Source organism: Camellia sinensis, chromosome 14 (genome assembly GCF_055761805.1).
Source record: "Camellia sinensis isolate YWXY chromosome 14, ASM5576180v1, whole genome shotgun sequence".
Classification (NCBI taxonomy): Eukaryota; Viridiplantae; Streptophyta; class Magnoliopsida; order Ericales; family Theaceae; genus Camellia; species Camellia sinensis.
Window position 1 is genome coordinate 42013044 of NC_138974.1, and position 19890 is coordinate 42032933.

Sequence of the window (19890 nt, forward strand, 5' to 3'; positions counted from 1 at the left end):
AATTTTTTAAATATTTTTAAATATTACGATTTTAATTTTTTAAATTTTTAAATATTTTATAGAAATAAATTCAAACTCTATTTTATAAAAATATTTTTAAATATTTTAATTTTTTTATTATGTATTTAGTTACGATTTGAGTGTAGAGTTGTAAAAGTAGTATGAAATTTCGAGTTATGTGTTTGGATATGAGTTTTAAAAATAATTTCTTAATTGAGTTTTATTTTATGTGTTTGGTTACGATTTGAGTGTAGAGTTGTTTTTAAATTTAAAATTTAAAATTATTTAAATTTTTTGAATATTTAAATTATTTAAATTTTTACGATTTAAATTTTTTGAATATTTATTTTAATTTTTTACTTATTACATTTTTTAGGTTATTTAAATTATTTAAATATTTGTGATTTAAATTTTTTGAATATTTATTTTGAAAAAAAATTATTTCCTTTGTAGTATTTTCAATTAAAAAATTGATTAATATTATTTTCTGTTAATAATAAATTTTTTTAATTGAATTTTAAAAAGAGTTTAGTTATGAGTGTTGATCAGAATTTTCAATAGTGTAAAAGTAGTGTGTTTTGTTATGAGTTATAACAATTTAAATTAAGTTTTGAAAACTCTTTTCAAAATTAATAATCAAACAAATTTTCTTACTCCACATATCAAATCAAACTTTCAAAACTCAATTCATCACTCTATTCAAAAATCATAATCAAATAAATTTTCTACACTCAAATCATAATTTCAAACTACACAAACTCAAAATATAAAACATGTTCTCAAATCATAACAATTAGGACGTCTTTCCAGACGGAGCCGATTGTCAAACACGACCCCTAGTCTCAATATCCGTGCCAAGTGATTACTACAGTTGACATTTCTCAAAATACGCTTCCAACCCACGTCTCTTCTGCAAAAAACCCAACTCTATTGATACCTCCTCACCACCTCTCTCTCTTTCAATCCCGCGTGACTCCAACGCTTTGAAACTCCACTCCAAATTCCAATCCAATCCCTGGTTTCCACTCTGATCAGATCTCCACCAAAACCCTACCCTCCAAATCTTCCTTCAACTTCAAACCTCTATCATCAAATTCATCCCAAAAAAAAAACCGATGTCGTTCGAGGAGGAGGAGGAGTCGTTCGAGCACACCCTCCTGGTGGTTCGCGAGGTCGCCGTCTACAAAATCCCCCCTCGCACCACCAGCGGCGGCTACAAGTGCGGCGAGTGGCTCCAGTCCGACAAGATCTGGTCCGGCCGCCTCCGCGTCGTCTCCTGCAAGGACCGCTGCGAGATCCGCCTCGAAGATCCCTCCTCTGGCGAGCTTTTCGCCGCCTGCTTCGTCCTCCCTGGCCAGCGTGACACCTCCGTCGAGCCCGTGCTCGATTCGTCGAGGTACTTCGTGCTCAAGATCGAGGACGGAAGGGGAAAGCACGCCTTCATAGGGTTGGGATTCAATGAGCGGAACGAGGCGTTTGATTTCAATGTGGCGTTGTCGGATCATGACAAGTATGTGAAGAGGGAGCACGACAAGGAGGCTGGTGAATCGAGCGACGGCAGCGATGACAATCATATTGATATTCACCCTGCTGTCAATCACAGATTGAAGGTATACTTTTCATTGTGTATCTGTGAAAATTGGAGTCAATTCAGTATGATTTAGAGGACAAAATCGTTGTTTTATCTGAATTGTATCTACATTTGTATTAGAATCACACTGGGTTCATGATCGGGGAGTGTACATATATCATAGATGTAACATACAAAGTAATTTTTGGGTGAGTCAGATCAGCTGTTGGGCAGAGAGGAATCTAATCCAAAGCTTTTATTGAAATGTTCCATCTGACCTGACTATTAGTAATCCCCACTACTTGTTTGTTTTATTTGAAAGGATAAAAGCATGCTCTTTTGGTGTTATTAGTCTTCTATTTATGTTGTGGTCTGGTAATAACTGTGTTTTCCCGGGGGGGGGGGGGGGGGGGGGGGGTGTTTTTTGTAAGTTGAAAGCTTTATCAATGATTTCATATATAATGATAAGTGGTGGGATTCTTGAGAGAATTAAGGTTGTTCGTTCCCTACCAATAGGCCATATCGACATAATTTTAACAGGAAAATTGAACCGAATAGCATATTAGTAATAGTGGTGAATTACGGACACCATATGCATAACTTGTTCTCTTGTTACATTAACTTGGGGGCTAAAGTACAAGTGCAATAGACTCAAGGCATTTGGAGATAAATTTGTTGTCTGCAATGAGGTCTGCCTCATAAATTTTGATTGAAAATCTGATGATGTTATATAAATTAAGGCACGGTGCCTTTTGGTGCGCCTCCATTGAATTTGTTTCCTGTAATCTATTTTGTCATTCCAAGGGCCTTGTCCATTTTATTTTGGTTACAGTGGGCTTCAATACTCAGTTGATTAAAACATCTATCTATCAGGCTAGGCATTGTCCTAAAATTTCCATCACTTACTTTTTATATTGACTCGTGATTACTGACTAAAACAAAATAAATTATCACTCACCTGTTAATTGTTGTAGGCTTCTGCTGAAACGGTGTTTGTTACAGTAGTTTCTGGATCATGTTTCTTGGGATTTTTTTTGCTGCTTTTCTTTGATTCTAGGTGAAATTAACCTTTCAATGTTTGGGTTACAGGAAGGTGAAACCATCCGAATAACTGTGAAGAACAAGCCATCTAGTGGTACGGGCATGCTTTCAGCTGCTGGGTTGTCAGGAGGGGTTTCTGGAACTGGAAAACCTAAAGCTCTGAGCCTTGCCCCTCCACCTACTGGAGCGACAAAGATCAGATCTCCTTTACCACCCCCACCTAATGATCCTGCTGCTGTGCGGATTACTTCTACCAGTCATGGTGTTGGTCTCAAGGGGCCCAAGGAAAATGCGAGACATTCTACTGATACTCTCTCAGATTTCTCTCAACTCGAGGTACTTCTCCATTTCTTCTATGTTATACTGCTAATTTGCTGCTCACGCCTTAGCCCTATGCTTTTAGTTCTAGTCGTTTTTGCAGCCTCATCTTCTGTATGATGGAAACTTTTACTGTGGATATCCAATTTTGCTTCTTTTTGCATAGTTTTATTATTTGTTTTACATATTGATATTGGTAAACTGTTAATATGCCAGTTATTTTCTGAACTTTAGTCTTGTCTTAAGATTGACAGAGAAAAAAAAAAAGAAGCTGCCTTAAGTGTTGACTTTAGCTAACTTTTCTGGAATTGATTAAAAGCATATAGGATCAATGCTGCAATTACATGTCATGTTAGAACACGAGGCTACACACATCTATTTTGTGAGAGTGCCGTAATGTCTTAATACTTTTCCTATTAGCCTTTGACATGTCATTGTTCTGATATTCTATGGATGATCACATACACTGTCAATGTAGAAAGTATATGTGACTTAGCTCGGTTATATTAACTACATTTGTAATGCAGTCTAGATAACCAGTAAAAATGGTTATCTAGGGGAGCATGCAGTTTTGCAGCTCTGGACGTATTAGAGAACAAAAAAGAAGCAAATTGAACTTGCAATATGGGTGCCGCCATCATTTTTCTTGTGGATGCTGCTGGGAAATCATTGACATCTACTGCAATGAGCTACATGCATGTGTATTGTGTGTGGGTGGATGCAAATGGGTATCATTTATATTGTCTTTACTCGATAAGTATGAAATTTGTTAACTGATATTCGAAGGGTCAATGTGACAACTGCAAATAATTCCAGTTTGTTGCAGTGTTGCCAAAAAAACACTAAACCAAGTGATTTTCATTTTGGAACATGTGTCGAAACATGATAAACTTTCATTTAAAGCGATCATTTTCTTTTTGAAATTTTCCTTTGGAGGAAAAACGAAAAGCATAAATGAACTAAAATATAAAGTGGAGTTTTGGCAAAACAAAATATAAAAAAAGGCCATAATACTATTAGAATGTATTATTGCATGATTAATTTGAAGAATGATGGACTATTTATTGGATGTCTAATTGTTAAAAGAAAAATGCTTTTACATTTAAAAGTACCTTAAATTCTAGGACAAATTTCACCTTACCCCCTCATAATTTGGCTCAAATGCTGATGAACCTCCTTTAATTTAGGAATAGGCACATCACCCCCTATGGTTTGTTGACCAAAGTGTACTGTTAAATTTTTCATCCAAAGTAATAGGCCGTGAGAGTTACGTGCGTAAGCCAATTTTTAAAGACAAAAATACCCTTTATTCAAATTTACAAAAAGTGCTATTCTTCATCTACTCTTGTAACTATTTCTCTCTTTGCTGCAACTTCGTTTATTTCCTTTTTTCCTCTCTCTTTCTAAGCCCACTAAGGATCTTATAAAAGCCACATTCACACCTTTGCAATACAACCTTCATTGTCATCCCAGATGGATGCAAACACATATGTTAGGCATCCTGCTGGTGTGAGCAAGAAATCATGAGGAACTGCACACAATCAGGATCTTAGGGTCCTTTCCTGCACTGTGATGCTGCTGCAAGTTGAATAAGAATGGTTCAGAGAGTTGATTGAGGAATGGGAGAAGAAATCTTTGCATATGAGGAAACAGTCTAGGTGGACATCCAGCTCATACAGACATCTGTGATAAACAAGTAATTCAACACCCATCTGTGGTCCAACTGTCCAAGAGCAACAGCGAACAATGTGGTCTGTCCGTCCTAGAACAACTCTTAAAGCATGTTTTTGTTTAAATTTTCCAGTTTATGTTTGATTCTTATCAACCTTTGTTAGGTGGATTACTGTGAATGATTGGGGAAATTGGATATTTGGGTTTTTAATTGATTTGTTGACTGTTGGATGTCTGGATGGTTTTTTTTTTTTTTTTAAATAAAATAAAAATTACATATAATATATACACACAAGTATATTGTTTAGAGGAAGAAGATAAGGCTGTTCGGGTAATTTTATAGGTAGTATAAACGAAAGTAAGTTTTGCACTTTGGTCCACAAACCATAGGGTCTACAAACCAAAGAATTAGAATCAAATATCCAAGTAGTAGGAGAGATACTTGTAGAATGAGAACCATGCAAACCTGAATGCGTAGTAGCCACAGCTGAAGCATGAGGCTGAGTCACCTTGGATGGTCACAACATGGACTATACAGCTGAGTTGACTGCTCAAGCATAGACTACATTGTGGAAGGTGACATGGTGAATTTCTCATGACACTGGACCAATAAGAATAACTGTCTATAGTTAACCAAATAATGAAATTTGTCCTTAGACATAATGAAATAACCAAAGAAACCACTAGAGAAAAATAACAACGCCGCTGCTGGTTAATGGAACCGAGTAGGTCGGATCGGGTGAAACCTTCTTGGGTTGTGGGTCTCTCAAACAATACACATTCCTTTCACAGGTTTGCTGTGATGAAGAATATTTCTATTCGCCGCATTTCCTTATTGATGTGAGTCGTTTTAAAAACATCTTTTTGGCATATTAGAAATCCTTGCATTTGTGAGTAAGCAATTAGTTAAGCATGTTTGCTTCGTGTCATCTGCAGAGGAATCTTCCTTCCACAACGGGATCAGGATCAGCAAAGACCAGTGCAGCTGGATGGGCAGCATTTTGATTGTGTGTTTTGGATTTGATTGAGATCTTTGTTTGCTGTTATGTTGAGAAAGACAAGAATTTTTAAAAAAAGGAAATGAAAGAAAATTCAAGGTACCAAATACTCCGTTTCTGGAAATAACATTTATTGAAATATGTTGATATGCTTCTTTCGATTTGCTTGTACTTCTAAATTTTTATTTAATATATAATAGAGAGAATATATTTTCTCCTTTCTAATTTTTGTTGGGTTAGAATATTGTTTTCTTTTTTCCAGTTGACTGATGCAAATTACCTTGGACTGATGTGATCATCACAGCCAATTTTGTGCTCTTCTTGTTGTAGCACTGTACTGGATATTATAGGATTCGTTTTGGGATGTGTGTTGGCTTTTTGACTTTTTGGCTATTTTAGCTTGGGACTAAAAAGTTTTGCTTATGATGGATTTTTTGACTTTTGTGAGAAAAAAAATGAAATGATTATAATTTGGATGTGATATTTTGTTTTATTGATTTTTTAACCTATTTTGTCTTTTTGTAATTAAAATAGCCAAAAAATCTCCCAACTCTTTATGCCAAACGAGTGCATAGTACTAAAGTATCAGTATGGTGATTTGATTTGTGCATAAGAACTCATTTATTTCTTCCAACTTGTTTGGTATGAAAAACATGGGATTTGATGCTAAAATGAATTAGATTGGGGATTGAAAATTTTGTGTTGCACAATAACGGTAATACACACTATCAAAATGGACGACTTTTTTTTTCTTCTTAATTTACTTGAGAAATATTAAGTATGAGTTGTATATTTTTAGGCCTCGTTTGGGAATATGTTTTTTTAGTAACTTTTTGAGTTTTTAGCTAAAATATGATGTAAAAAAAATTAGTATGTGAGATGATTTTTTGACTTTTTACGAAAAAATATGTAAAAAGTAGAGAGAAAAGTGAATCTTTGACTTTCTGGTATAAGTTGATTTTTTGATTTTTTTAGTAATTTTTTGACTAAAAAAGTCACATGAACAAACGAGGCCTTAATCAAAAGTTGGATGCTCATGATTGTGCTTTCGCAATGTCATTTGTTGTGTCAACCTATTTCATTTTGCAATTATTAGGCTGTATATACAATTTTTGAAATGAAGCAGATTCTTCTAAATATTCTGGAAATCATGTGGGTCGCAGTATAACTTTTTTGTGAAGTTTGGTATGTAATATTTGATGAAGCGGAAAATGCACAGGAAATTGTTTTCCCTTGTTTGGTTGTTGTGGAAAACAAGGGAAGGGGAACTCAAAAAGTATGAGATAAAGTGAGGGATAATTTTTCGTTTTTGAACATCGTTCTCTCTTGTGCTTGATTTTTAGTTGTCCTATTTGAAGGAAGTTCTTGTTATGATTTCACCTCAGTTAATAAAAGATTTGGTTATGTAAATATAAACAAATAAATTTGGACCCAGAATCTGGAATTCGGAATTGACCATGAATAGACATGTGCGACGGAGATGAAAGTGATGAAATATGGAATTCAGGAGTGAAATAAATTCGAACTATTAATTCTTATTTTTGGATAAATAATTCTGAGTTTGCAATGTTGCTGAAATATAAATCGCTTGACACCATCATCTCCTTGTAACTTAGAAGATATCTATGCTATTTAGTATCTGACTCAGTTGCCACATAGGCTGAGTATGTGATAAGATGTTATGAATCTCTCCTTTTTTTTCTCCCCCCTCTAAGTTTTTTTATTTGTTTTTGGTTGGATTAGAAAAATAAATTTATATTTTTCAAAAAGTAATTGTTTAGAAGATAATTAATTTATATTTAAAATTTTGTTAAGTTAATTAAAAAAAAATGTATGTGTAGCTTAGCAAAGTCAAATTCCAATCTGACAATGAGCAAAGAGAGTTGATCAGAAACTGCTGAGCTTTCATTCATGTCAGAACAATTACCTTAATTTCAGTTTTTTTTTTATCCACAGAAAAGAAAAAAAAAATTAAAAAAACCCAAGGGGCATGTAAATATATGTACAGCTAAAAGGTACTATGACCTGACCAAAATTGCGATAGCAAAAGAAAGGCAGCAAAACCCAAGAAAGTAACCAACTTGGAAATTTTACCCACTTTAAAACAAATTAATCAGTCAAGAACACTGCAGCAGCTCCAAAACAATTCTTTTGATACGATCAAAAGAGTAACAACAAAATACTCGGCACTTTTGCTGCAATGAATCCGTGTTTGAACACTTCATTATTGTTGATAATCCGGCTTTAAAACCCAAAAAGACCCATTTGGGTCTTTCTCCAAAGTGGCAATTTCTTTCAAAAGATTCTTAAATAAGGGCAGATCCTTCGAAGGTACCCTGTTCTTAAAATGCTCCACAATACCGGCAGAATTTGTTCTTCCACCTCTTTGTTGTATGAATGTACAGATCTGACGAATTAACACTTCTGGCTGCACCCCTGATAGATTCCGGGATGACCTAGAAGGCTGCTGCTTATCATTATCCACAGATCTTTCTCTGTTGCCAGAACTTGAAGCCAAACCAAATTGATGTTCGATCCCATCACCAACTGCTCTTTCTTGGTTCCCTCTAATCCTAGCTAGTAATTCAGCAGACGATAATACTTTACCAGCAGATGCCCCAGCTGCAAAGCCATTTGGCACACTTGCGCCATTGCTCGATGATTCTTCCAAGCGTTTAGGGGTATTGATCAATTGGGAATTTACTGTTGCACCGAACTTCCGGCGAATGGTGGAGGGTGCACCAGCAGCTCCGGATCTCCCAGTCCAGGTTGGGACAGATATGCTTTCCTGGCTTCGAAGCATTCGTGACTGGCGTAATGCTTCTGCTGCTCTCTGAGCAACTTGGGAAGCTTGGTCCTCGAGTCTCATCTTCTCTTCATCGTGGGCATTCATAATCACATCATGGTTCACGGCACTCTGAAGAAAAAAGATGAAAATGAAAAGTAAGGGAAAATAGTAACAATGCATGGCATAAAAAGGCAAGAGATGGGATAACCATACTCACTTTTCTTTTTTCAACAAACCATAATCACTGTTTAATTTGCATTTTTTAGAACATACTTCAGACAGAAAGTTGATTAGATTAAAAAAGGGTGGGAAAAAAGGGGAAAAAAAAAAAAAAAAAGAGGAGGAAATTTAATTCTTGCTTAAAGAGCCTCTTGCACAACTGAATAAGCAGGTAACCCATGAATTATAGCTGATAGGAACTTGAATCTGAAAGGGTTCATATTGAGAGATTTGCCAAGAACAGATTTCTATACACAAATGCCTATCAAAACCTTTTTTTGAAACTTGATGCAATCAAATTTCAAAAAAAAAACCCACTCTTTCATGATAGGTTCAAAGTGGACAATTTTTCTTGCAAAAATACCACACAAGATTCGATAAAAAGGGCAAAAACTACATTTATAGAGGCATCGTAGAGGAAACTTACATGAATTCCATGAGCGTCAAAAAGACTCCGAATAATATTTGTTTCTTCATCGACTTCACCATCACTATGATCAGCTTTTTCTTTACCCTTCCTATTGGATGGTCCAATCTCTGAATTATTCCCTCTTTCAACTGCAGCATCATCAGCATTTGCCACTGCCATTTTCACTGATTTCTGCTTATCCTCGTTATCTTTCTGAGCCCCAACAATATTGACATCTCCAGATAACTGACCAAAAATATTAGATGTTTCGGTAGAGCCACTATTTTCATCATCATTTAAAGTAAAGAGATCCTTCATATCTCGGGCTTTGAAGAACCTTCGCTGCTGTGGATTCTTCAATATTTTATTGGTGAGAAAGTGTTTGTAAATTTGACGGTGATAAACCTTTTCTTCTATTGTTCCACGAGTAATCAATCTATAAATTGTTACATCCTTAGTCTGACCAATACGCCAAGCACGCTCCCTAGCCTGTCATAAGCAACAGGTGGGATCAATATACTAGTGGCAGCGTTTTCAGAGGCAAGCAAGAGATCAAAATTACAAATATAAGTGGCAGCAATCCTGCTCAAAATTCATGAAGAAACTCAAATAGTTTTTGCAGAGATGTCAGTACCTTGATGCAGAAAAGGCACAGAAAAGCCAGATCACATATATTTCAATAAATCAAAAATGGAAAATATTAAAATCAAACTGTCAAAATTTTAGAAATCAATCTACAAAATAACAAGTATATTCTTCTTAAAGAAAAATGTGGATAAAACAAAGAGATAATCACAAACCAACCTGCATGTCAGTGGAAGGGTTCCAATCAGGATCAAAGATTATCACCCTGTTTGCGCCAGTTAAATTTGTACCCAAACCACCGACTTTTGTAGTTAAAATGAAGATGAAAATATCATCTGAGTGATTAAATTCATCTATCAAGGCCATTCTCTGTCTTATAGGAGTCCTACCATCCATTCTCCGGTAATTATACTCACCAACAGTCAGAAAATTCTCGACAATATCAAGCATTTGTTGAGTTTGTGAAAAAAGAAGAACACGGTGACCTTGTTCCTTCCACACCTTAAGCACTTGGGCAATGACTTTCATTTTTCCACTGCGTTCCGGATTCCCATAGTCCGGATTCTGGAAAGAATGTTCTCTCTCGAGCAGATCAGGGTGGTTGCAAATTTTACGCATCACGTCAATTCCAAACAGGGAGTTCCTGTTTCCATCAAAGATCTGTTCCACATCAGAACTAGCAAGAAATGCTCGGTACACTGATCGCTGCTCTGCCGTAAGGCTGCAAAAGAGGACATGTTCAGTCTTCTTTGTAAGATGGGCATTAACATCAGACTTCATTCTCCGGAGCAGGTAAGGCATGATCAAGTCACGTAGAACTACTGCACACCTGCATGATATCAAATATAGTAGGAAGAATTTATTCAACATTGGAAAGATTGGGATTTTGAAGAGGTGGGAAACTCATGGTAATGACCCTACATCCAAGAGATCCTATCTTTGACCAGGACATTAAACAATGTTGCAAGGCCTTCTGAAAGAAGCTACTCAAACAAGTTTATAAGTACTTTTGAGTTGAGTTTATGTAAAGCAATGCATTATCTCTTTAATTTTTATTTTTTCTCTCTTTTACCTGTTGAGGGGGAAGGGGGAGCAACAATTTATATTTATAAAAAAATAGATAAAAAATAAGGTGAAAGCCAAAGCAGAAGTAAGGGCTCTTTCTTGTTCTTGGGGAGAGTGGCAGAGCAGAGGAATAAATCACACTTTTGATGTCCCGTTTGGCACATAAGCTGATAACTTGGGAAAAATGACTCACAAGTTTCATGCAACATTCATCATGCTTTCCAGTAATTCACAATTAACTGACTGATATGACAGGTAAAATTGAAGAAATTTCACATAGAATTAAGAATCCTGGAAAAGATTTCAGAGGCATTTCGATGCACACCTGTATGCTGTGGATACTTGTAAGGGTGAAGCATTAGCATAGCCACCGACAGATATGGGAACTGCAAATTCAGACTCGAATACAGGCAAGACACCCAACTTTCCAGGGAAAACAAAATCAAACAAAGACCACAATTCAGCAAGCTTGTTTTGAATCGGAGCACCAGTCATTATTATGCGGTGAACTGTCTGCAGCTGCTTGCAAACTAAAGTAATTTCGGCATTTGGATTCCGAATTCGGTGTCCTTCATCTAGTACTGCATAACCCCATTCAATGTCAAGAAGTTTTTCCCCGTGCAAACGGAGTTGCTCGTAAGTGGTAATCAGCAACCCAGATTGTGATCTCAAAACACCATTTATCAAGGAACCCCATTTTTTGGTGTTTTTAGTAGATAAATTTTCTTCATTGTCACTGCCAAGCAGTTCTTCACTTTCATAATCACTTTCGTGGGATTCGGCTCTCTTCTTTCTACTAGATGGATCCTGAGCTGAATCATGAAGTATCTCCACATGGAAGCTTGGATACCACTTTTGTGCTTCCCTCCTCCATTGACGCAAGAGTGTAACAGGGCAGATAATTATGCTTGGTTTGTACATATTACTGAAATGCAATGCACCAAGAAAAGATAAGACCTGGATGGTTTTCCCAAGACCCATCTCATCTCCAATGATTCCACCTGCTCTTTGACAATGAAGTTCCCATAACCACTGAACCCCCACCTTTTGATAGTCAAAAAGTTTGCTGAAAATGGTTTCTGGGATTTTCAGCCCACCTTCAAGTGTCACAAAAGAAGCTTCAGGAGCATCCACATCTTCGCCATCTTCTTGGTCTTCTTCTTCATTACTACAGGTCACCACATCACCCTTTGCATCTTCGGGAAAAAAACACCAAGTTCAATACCAGATCATATTTCCATATACATCAATTTGAAAAAGAAAAAAGAAAAACGATGATAATGTAAATTCAACAAAAGCACTAACTTCACAAACTTCATATCGTTTCCTAACATTTTGTGACGATTTACATTGATATGGCCTCCTAAGGACAAAATTATCATGAAAACATAACAAATGAAATATAAAAAAAAATCACCAGCAAAACAACCCCCCCCCCCCCCCCCCCCCCCCAAAAAAAAAAAAAGAAGTGGGGGGATGGGGAATTAGAAAGAAATCTAAAGATGTGAAGGTTAACAGTTAAAATAACAAGTGAAAGTTCGTCTACTAAAAGAATGAAAGAATACTACAAAATCACACATCTTGACCAGCTCCTCTGAAAGAAATGAGAAAGTTAACAGTTGAAAATGAGACAAACAAATGTTACAGTACCATGAAGCTAAGGAATTCAACATACCTGATTCTTCTAAAGGTTCTCCCTCACGAGAAGCTAACTTTCTCCATTTCTTCCCAGGTAATGGCCTTCTCTTTTTCTGTAATGTCCCTTTGTTCTTCCCTGTCTCACTTTCTGGTGATAGAGGGATCTTCAGCGGAGTTTTTAGTCTTCGAAAAGGTCGAGTGGGTGCTTCAAGTTTTGGCAGGGATTCCGAATTGAGCAGCTTGGTTGTTGGACGAGCTTGAGCAGCCTCTGATAAAGACCGGACAGCTTTAGCTATACTGGTGGAAGCAAGATCATCAGTCTTGTCTTCTTCCTCAAGTACATTTTTCCTATTAGAGGGCCCTGGCTGTTGAATACGACGCTCAAAGCCCTTAAGCTTATGAAAGGGGGTTAAAATTCCTTTCCGAACTAACTCATCCCTTTCCTAAGACATAAAACATATTTAGTTAGTCCTTATAGCTCTAATTTCATTTGTATACCCTAATAAACTTTAAAACACCCCAATTACAATCGCAATAGAAAACTTTTCTATAGAAGGATGAGTATATAAGATCAACCACTTAACCCCCTTCTACCCTATTGTAAACTCAGTGAAAGTAGACTAAAAAACCATGTTTAACTCACTGTTTCAACAAATCCAGCAGATGCTGTATTTAAAACTTCATCAAAATCACCATCTTCATCAAATGAAACTATTTTCTGCCGCTTCTTTGGATTCTTGCTTGATTTCTGAAGTTCTTTCAACTTTGACTTTGGCCTTCGCTCTTCCTTAACAAGATCTTGTATCAATTTGTCATGCTTACTACATTTGGAAGGGTCATCCTTGCACAAATTTGAGATTTCTTTCTCGAGTTGAGCCTTTGTTTTCTTCAGGCTTCTTAGTCTATCAGTGGCTAGGGCATGCTGTAGGGTTAGATCATTACAAGAAGACTGTAAAATGCTCCGTTCATCCTCTTTATCTCCTTGTTCCTCACCATCATAACCATCGGGGACATGATTTTCATTTCTTGCAAGGTTCTTGACCTGTTCAACACTAGATGCAACAGCATCTATTTCAATTTCTACAGCCCTTAATTTATTATAGACGTCAGCATGGCTGGTAGACAACAATTCATTGTTTTTTGAACTGCCAAGAAGTTCCTCCTCCGTGCTTCCACCTGCTTCGCTAATTTCCCCAGCATTATTTCTTGCCTGCCGTTGGATAACAGCTACCATCAGATTGTGCTTTCCAAAAATATCATATGCTTATAATAACAAAATTAGTATGAAAATAAAATAACAACCTCTGCTAATACGTCTCGTTCAATATCTTCAGGATTTGCAGATGTGATACCCAAACTGCTTAACAGAACTCTATCTTCCTCGTCTTCTTCCATTTAATTGAATCAAATACTTTGTCTGAATGTCAAAGTTGTGGCCAAGAGATCCACTGCTACAATAACAAGGTCATGATATCATTTATTGGTTAAGTTCTAAGATGATTCAGGTACAATAGAAACATCTAACCACAATTTCAGCAAGGAAAACATCTACGATTATTATGTTCCACTAATATTATGGCTAGTTAAAAGCTCACTCAAGCTCTGTTCGTTAAATAAACAAGTCAGTTTGCTAAGTCTAAAACTATATAAAAATACCAAACTAATTGAGCTCAGCTCAACAAAAGCTCACTCAAGCTCAGTTTGCTAAGTCTAAAACTATATAAAAATACCAAACTAATTGAGCTCGGCTCAACAAAAGCTCGTTTGCAATCAGCTCGAAAGTTAACAAACCAAGTTTGAACAAATTTTGAAGCTCACTAAAGTTTTCAAACCAAGCTTGAACAATTAACTGTTTGGCTCGTTTGGCTCGTTAATCATCCCTGTATACTCCATAGAAACCTAATTAGTTGTAGGATAATTATCAAACTGCAAGCCGGAATTCAGCCTTAGTCGCGATTATACTTTTATGTTAAATTCTGAAGAAAATGTATATTCATGAAGTAATCAACATATCATAACTATGAGCTGATATTCCAGTAGCTCTAGCTCTAGTGTCCACCTTAAACTAATTTCACATGCATTACCACTACAATGTGATCATACAAGACACAGTTTTCAACAATTTATTAAATGCTACTACAAGCAATTGTCAAATAAAATCAAATATAAAATGATTAAATTACAAAAATCACTGATTCAATGCTTTCTTCAACAGCATACATATATACATATACAGATGCACATACAAAATGGATTTGTTGATCTATTCGTAGCGAATTGGTGAGCAACAAAGCCCGAATTCTCACCGAAGCTTTGAATTCGAGTCTTGAAGAGAAATTTGTATTGGCCCTAGTCTTTTTCACATTTGAATCGAAATACAAATAGGCTTTGAAGATTCAATCTGTAGAAACCCTAGATTCACGTAACGAACAAATCCTGAATCCGCTTCTTTCTCTGACATGGCTTTTTCTTAGTTTTCTCTCTCCTGACGATCGTACTTGAGGTTTGGGGAGGGGAGGGGAGGGGAGGGGAGGACGTTCAACCCATTGATGATTCTTTCTAACGTGAACAAGGGGCTCACGTTTCATAACCTGCACCTCTCTCTTTTTTTTTATAAGGCTTTTATAGCTTGATTTGATTGATGAGGCGGTCAATTAGTCCTCGTCGCTTAGATTTGTAATTGGTGCACGTGGCTTCATCCCAGCCGATAGATGACGAGCAATTATTCATCTTGAAGATGAAATAATAGTTTTGATTTCTACAATTCACAAAATTTTATTTTTTTAATTTTATTAAATTTTTTTAATATTTTAATTATTTTTTTTAAATTTAGATATATTTAACATAAATATATTTAAAAGGTATAATATTTTTGGAAAAAATCTTTAAAAATTTATCAAATATTTCTCATTTTTTATTATTTTAATATAACATATTGAATTATTTTAAATTAAATTCAGAAAATTAAAACTAAACACACTGAATTATGACATAGATGTTGTCAAATTAATTTATAAATAATTTCTCATTTTTTAGGATTTTAATATAACAGTTGTATTTAAATTTTTTACTTAAAAATATTGGCCAGTTTGTAAAAACATAAATTAGAAACATTAATCGTGTAATTTTAAATTTATTTATTTATAATTAAAAGCTACATTAAACATACTCACACAAATTCTTTTATAAAAAAATATATTACAAACATCCTCAGTAAATTTCACTAAACAATATAGTTCCGTTTTGTAACTCGAATTTCATTTGGCTTGAGTGGTCCGACTGCCCAAAACGATGTCGTTTTTTACTCTCTTTTTTTTTGCCCTTTTCTCTCTGCAGATGAAGAAGAAGAAGAAGAAGAATGAAGAGGAGAAGGAGGAGAAGGAGAAGAGGAAAGGGAGTTGTGTGAGAGAGAGAGCATATCATCAACAACAACAACAATAACAAATCATCATCATCATCATCAACAACAACAAAAAACATCATCATCTACACCACATCATCATCATCATTAACTCAGAAAAGAGAGAGAGAGAGAGATAGATCTATACACACACACACACACACAGAGAAAAACAAATTTACAGATCTGTGTATACACAGATCTGTTGATGATGGCGCCGGTAATGGCGCCAGCGGTGATGTCTCTCTCTCCTCTCTGTTCTCTCTTCCTCTCTCTTCTCTCTCTTTCTCTTTCTCTTCTTCTCTCTTCTTCCTCTTCCTCTATGTTTCAGAATATAAAAGGAAAAAAGAAGAAGAAAAAAAAAAAAAACAAACAAACAAACAAACACTACCCAAAACGACGTCGTTTTGGACAGTCGGGCCACTCAAGCCAAATGAAATTCAAGCTACAAAAGATTATTGCTAAACAATACCTCCATTGCTTCACATTATTATTATTATTATTTGTATTTTACGCACATTCTTTCTTGTATATTGTAGATTTTCAATGAAGAACAATTAATATTTTTTGTATCAATATGTTATGCCATATAAATTATACAACCTAAAAGCTTTATCATTTATCATTTTTTTTCCTTCCCAAATATTCTTAAATTTAGTAACGGCTAAAATTCCATATTTAATAACCCTTTAAATAGTTTTATAGTTCAATCTTAATTCGTTAAATTGCTCAAAAATTTAAATATACAATTACAACTACATAACATTAACATTGATAATTGATATGGCATTTTAAAGGAAAAATAAAAATTGGCGAAAATTTTTATTTTTCTTATACATCCTTTAATTGCATTCAATAGAATAGCATCTCTTCTATGAGTATCTCTAATGATTTGTCATTGAAGCTATCAAAACTAAAATATAGCAGCTCCAAGCAAAAACTAGGTGTCCAATGGTTGAAAATGGTAGCTGTCAAATTTGACAAATGCCAAATGTGCCAACTCAACCAAAAGCCAATCTTTCCTTCCATCCATCCCTCTTTCAGTTTCTCATCCTTCTCAGCAAAACAAGGCCAAATTATTTTTTTTTCCAAATTCACCAAAAAATAAAATTTTAAACATAAATTTGTTTAAAACATATATTGTTTATTTTTTAAAAAACATAATTTGATTCACCAATTTTGAACATAAATTTCAACAGAAATTAAGAAATTCAGTCCACAAATCTGAAGCAATTAACAGAAGCAATCAAGCAATTTTAAAAAATTTGAGACAATTTCAACAAATCTCAAGCAATCATAGCATACATCTCACATAATATGAACAAAATTAAAGGGAATAAATACTTGAATTTCAATTTTTTTTAATATTTCAGTCAAAATCAATGTCCACAGCTGCTTCACCTTCTTCTTCTTCTTCTTCTCTATTAGAAAATTGATTTGAATGAATGATTTCAAGGGTTTGGGGTTAGGGTTTGAAACTCAAATAGAGACACAATCGAAAACAGAAATCAAAGACAAGAGAGATTGGTGTGTGTAACGACCCAAACGCGTACATTGTTAGAAATGGTTTTGGAAATTAGATTTTTCCTCAACTTTGGTCTATTTTTTATGTGGGACTCATGTGCCAAATTTGGCGGGTCTAAGTGGTAACATGTTTTATGCCGCGTTATGATTCATGTGGTATATTTGGTTGCTCAAAACCATTATCGGGTGAATGAAAAATTGAAACCAAAGAGAGCTCAATGGAAATGATGTTTTTGGTGCAATTCCCTAAATGTTTGAATAAAGACTTGTCCCACATTGATTTGGTATAAAACTTTGAGTAAGTTAATAAGGCTTGGGGTTGGAACTTAGGATAAGCCCCAAGGGGCACCCAAGTTTTGTAGAGCCCTTATGAGCAAAGTGGGCTAGACCCATTAGACCCAAAATAAACACACGCGTGTGCCGCTGAGCGGGCTGGCTGGGCTTGGGCGCAGATGCGTGGTGTGTGGTTGGGTTGGGCTTGTCTCATCTAATATCTATCTTTTTGGGGCAAAAGCATTTGAATTTTATTTTTTTAAATTAAATTCTAATTTTTTGAAATTTGAATTTCGGAAATTAATTTCAAAAATTGGCTCCGGTTTTATTTTCCGCACCCGGACAGATTTAGATCTATTCAATACAGGTTTTATCTGTTCAAAATTTGAACCCAACAGATTTTTATCTGTTTATTCAAACCTAACAGGTACCATACATATTTATTCAAATCTGTACCTGTTTGATTCAAATTAAACAGCCACCATTTCATCTATAAATAGGCAGCCCCTCATTTGATATTTTCACTTCAATTTTCATCCAAAATATTCTACAATTTCTCTCTACATTTTGCTGCATTATTTTCTTGTGAAAAAAAGTGTAAACACAAAGTGTGTTCGTTGTGCAAACAATTTGTAGTGCTGCTATTGTTTGCTATTGATCATTTTATCATGAGAGATAGACGTCTACAATCTGAAAGCACTGTGGAGAGGACGAATTTGTCTTAAGGACACAGTGTTAAACACTAGACTTGATCAGAAAATTTGTTCAAGAAATTAATTTGGTAAGTAATTAATTTATTTTCTGTTTTATTATTTTTCGATTTCAGATTTTCATTTTGTTTTTGTAATAAAATAAAAATCTATTTTATTTATTTTATTTTATTTTCTGGTTTGATTTTTGTAATCAAACAAACTCTCTCCTATCCTTTATTTCTTCTATGTTCCGTTTGTTGTTGAGTACACAAACAAAATTTTTTTTTTAAATACAGTGAAGATTGTCCAACATACATTATTTTTATATATTTATTTGTGTGAGTTTAATTGCTTAATTATATGTTTAAGTGTAAATATCTGTTTGTTTATGGAATACTTGTTAGAATTGCCAACTTAGAGACACACTCAATCCTTGTAAATAATCCATATAGGAAATATATTCACCAAGCTTTAAGACCATTTGCATGAATTTAGAAAAATTGTGCTAGGATCATCTTAGTTATGTAAGAATTGAGCATGATTGTATGCATGCATGCAAGAATCACCTATTTGAGTTTGAATTCCATGAAATTTTCCACATGCATGAAACTATATTTGACATTTTTGAAGATCTTCCATAGTTCTAACATTTCTCATCTCATACATGGGAGTTTTAAAAAGAAAGGAGTTTAATTCATGTCATGCATGGTTATAACTTTATAGTTTAAGCTTGAAATTGGAATTTGGAGCGTGATTTTGAGTAATTGGTTTCCAATTGATTATGTTTTCATGATCTAAAATGATTTACCATGTTTTTGTATTAACCATGCAAAGTTTGAACCATTATATTGCAAGTTTGAACTTTAAACACAATTCTGGAAATTCCATAATTCAAGCAGTTTGCTCAAGCAATGGAATTGTCACTCCAGTGCACATTTCAAGCTCCTAGTAGTTTTGCATACAATTGCACAACAGCTCGAGTGACCAAGTGTGTGCTCAAGCGAACCCACTTTTTGCTCAGCATTTGGCTTGAGCCACCATCGAGCATAAAATCCAGCATTCAGTACTTTTGCAGTCTTTACAGACGGCTCAAGCGACCAAGTGTTCGCTCAAGTGAACCCTTTGCATACTGCTAGACCGTTGAAGCGACAAAGTGTGTGCTCGAGCAAAAGTCTTGTTTTCAGCAATCTTTGGCTAACTCTTCTAAGTACATACTTGCATCCTCATATAATTTTAAGTATTCTTAGGCACCAATTGGACACACATGGTCGCAGAATAAGCTAGAAACACACAAAGAGAGTTGAATTAAGATGAAATGATTTATTGAGTTGGTGCTTTAATTGTGTATTCATTATGTGTTTTGTATAGGTGGACGTCCGAGGTATAGAATCGATCTGACCCATTGTGAGTAGTAACTTTATAAAGATATGTTCAAATTATATTATCTTTGAAATTGTTATGTGGTTGATGTTTTTGAAATGCTATTGCTTACTAATGAATGAAGTTTTCTTTTGAATTGTATTCGTGGCATCCATTAGTGAGACCTTTGTTTAGGGAAAACAATACTACCACCATTGATCAATAGGCCCTCACCTGGGGAAAACAATACCATAGCCATTGAATTGATTGAAACACAGAGATCTTTGATATTAGACCTTAATGGTCCATTGGATTGACTCGCTGTGTGGTCCATCAGATT

At 35.1% G+C, this 19890-nt stretch overlaps 2 protein-coding genes across 6 annotated transcripts; one reads left to right on the forward strand and one right to left on the reverse strand.

The window, feature by feature from the left end:
- Nucleotides 1-796: 796 nt before the first annotated feature.
- On the forward strand, nucleotides 797-5823 carry ABCI18 (non-intrinsic ABC protein 4). Of its 2 annotated transcripts, none has more exons than XM_028266463.2 (3): nucleotides 797-1610; nucleotides 2660-2947; nucleotides 5537-5823. In XM_028266463.2, exons 1-3 carry the CDS (start codon nucleotides 1116-1118, stop codon nucleotides 5603-5605), a joined length of 852 nt encoding a protein of 283 aa, XP_028122264.2. In that variant the 5' UTR covers nucleotides 797-1115; the 3' UTR covers nucleotides 5606-5823. The 2 variants fall into 2 exon arrangements, with proteins under 2 accessions (XP_028122264.2, XP_028122265.2); XM_028266464.2 differs by having other exon boundaries at nucleotides 811-1610; nucleotides 3457-5823.
- A 1848-nt stretch (nucleotides 5824-7671) lies between these two features.
- CHR8 (chromatin remodeling 8) lies at nucleotides 7672-14928 on the reverse strand. Of its 4 annotated transcripts, none has more exons than XM_028266458.2 (8): nucleotides 14609-14928; nucleotides 13605-13750; nucleotides 12946-13512; nucleotides 12340-12745; nucleotides 10990-11860; nucleotides 9819-10428; nucleotides 9033-9503; nucleotides 7672-8515 (listed from the first exon to the last, which is right to left on the reverse strand). In XM_028266458.2, exons 2-8 carry the CDS (start codon nucleotides 13695-13697, stop codon nucleotides 7823-7825), a joined length of 3711 nt encoding a protein of 1236 aa, XP_028122259.2. In that variant the 5' UTR covers nucleotides 13698-13750; nucleotides 14609-14928; the 3' UTR covers nucleotides 7672-7822. The 4 variants fall into 4 exon arrangements, with proteins under 4 accessions (XP_028122259.2, XP_028122260.2, XP_028122262.2 ...); XM_028266459.2 differs by having other exon boundaries at nucleotides 13605-13753; nucleotides 14609-14912; XM_028266461.2 differs by having other exon boundaries at nucleotides 14549-14902.
- Nucleotides 14929-19890: the final 4962 nt, after the last annotated feature.

Excerpts from the sequence above, each read along its gene's own strand:
- CHR8 (XM_028266458.2), bottom strand. The coding sequence starts at position 13,697 with ATGGAAGAAGACGAGGAAGATAGAGTTCTGTTAAGCAGTTTGGGTATC. Across the intron at positions 9,504-9,818 it reads ACCCTTCCACTGACATGCAG|GCTAGGGAGCGTGCTTGGCG; the intron begins GTTGGTTTGTGA and ends TGCTTATGACAG. Across the intron at positions 8,516-9,032 it reads TTGACGCTCATGGAATTCAT|AGTGCCGTGAACCATGATGT; the intron begins GTAAGTTTCCTC and ends TTTTTTCTTCAG.
- ABCI18 (XM_028266463.2), top strand. The coding sequence starts at position 1,116 with ATGTCGTTCGAGGAGGAGGAGGAGTCGTTCGAGCACACCCTCCTGGTG. Across the intron at positions 1,611-2,659 it reads CTGTCAATCACAGATTGAAG|GAAGGTGAAACCATCCGAAT; the intron begins GTATACTTTTCA and ends TTTGGGTTACAG. Across the intron at positions 2,948-5,536 it reads CAGATTTCTCTCAACTCGAG|AGGAATCTTCCTTCCACAAC; the intron begins GTACTTCTCCAT and ends TGTCATCTGCAG.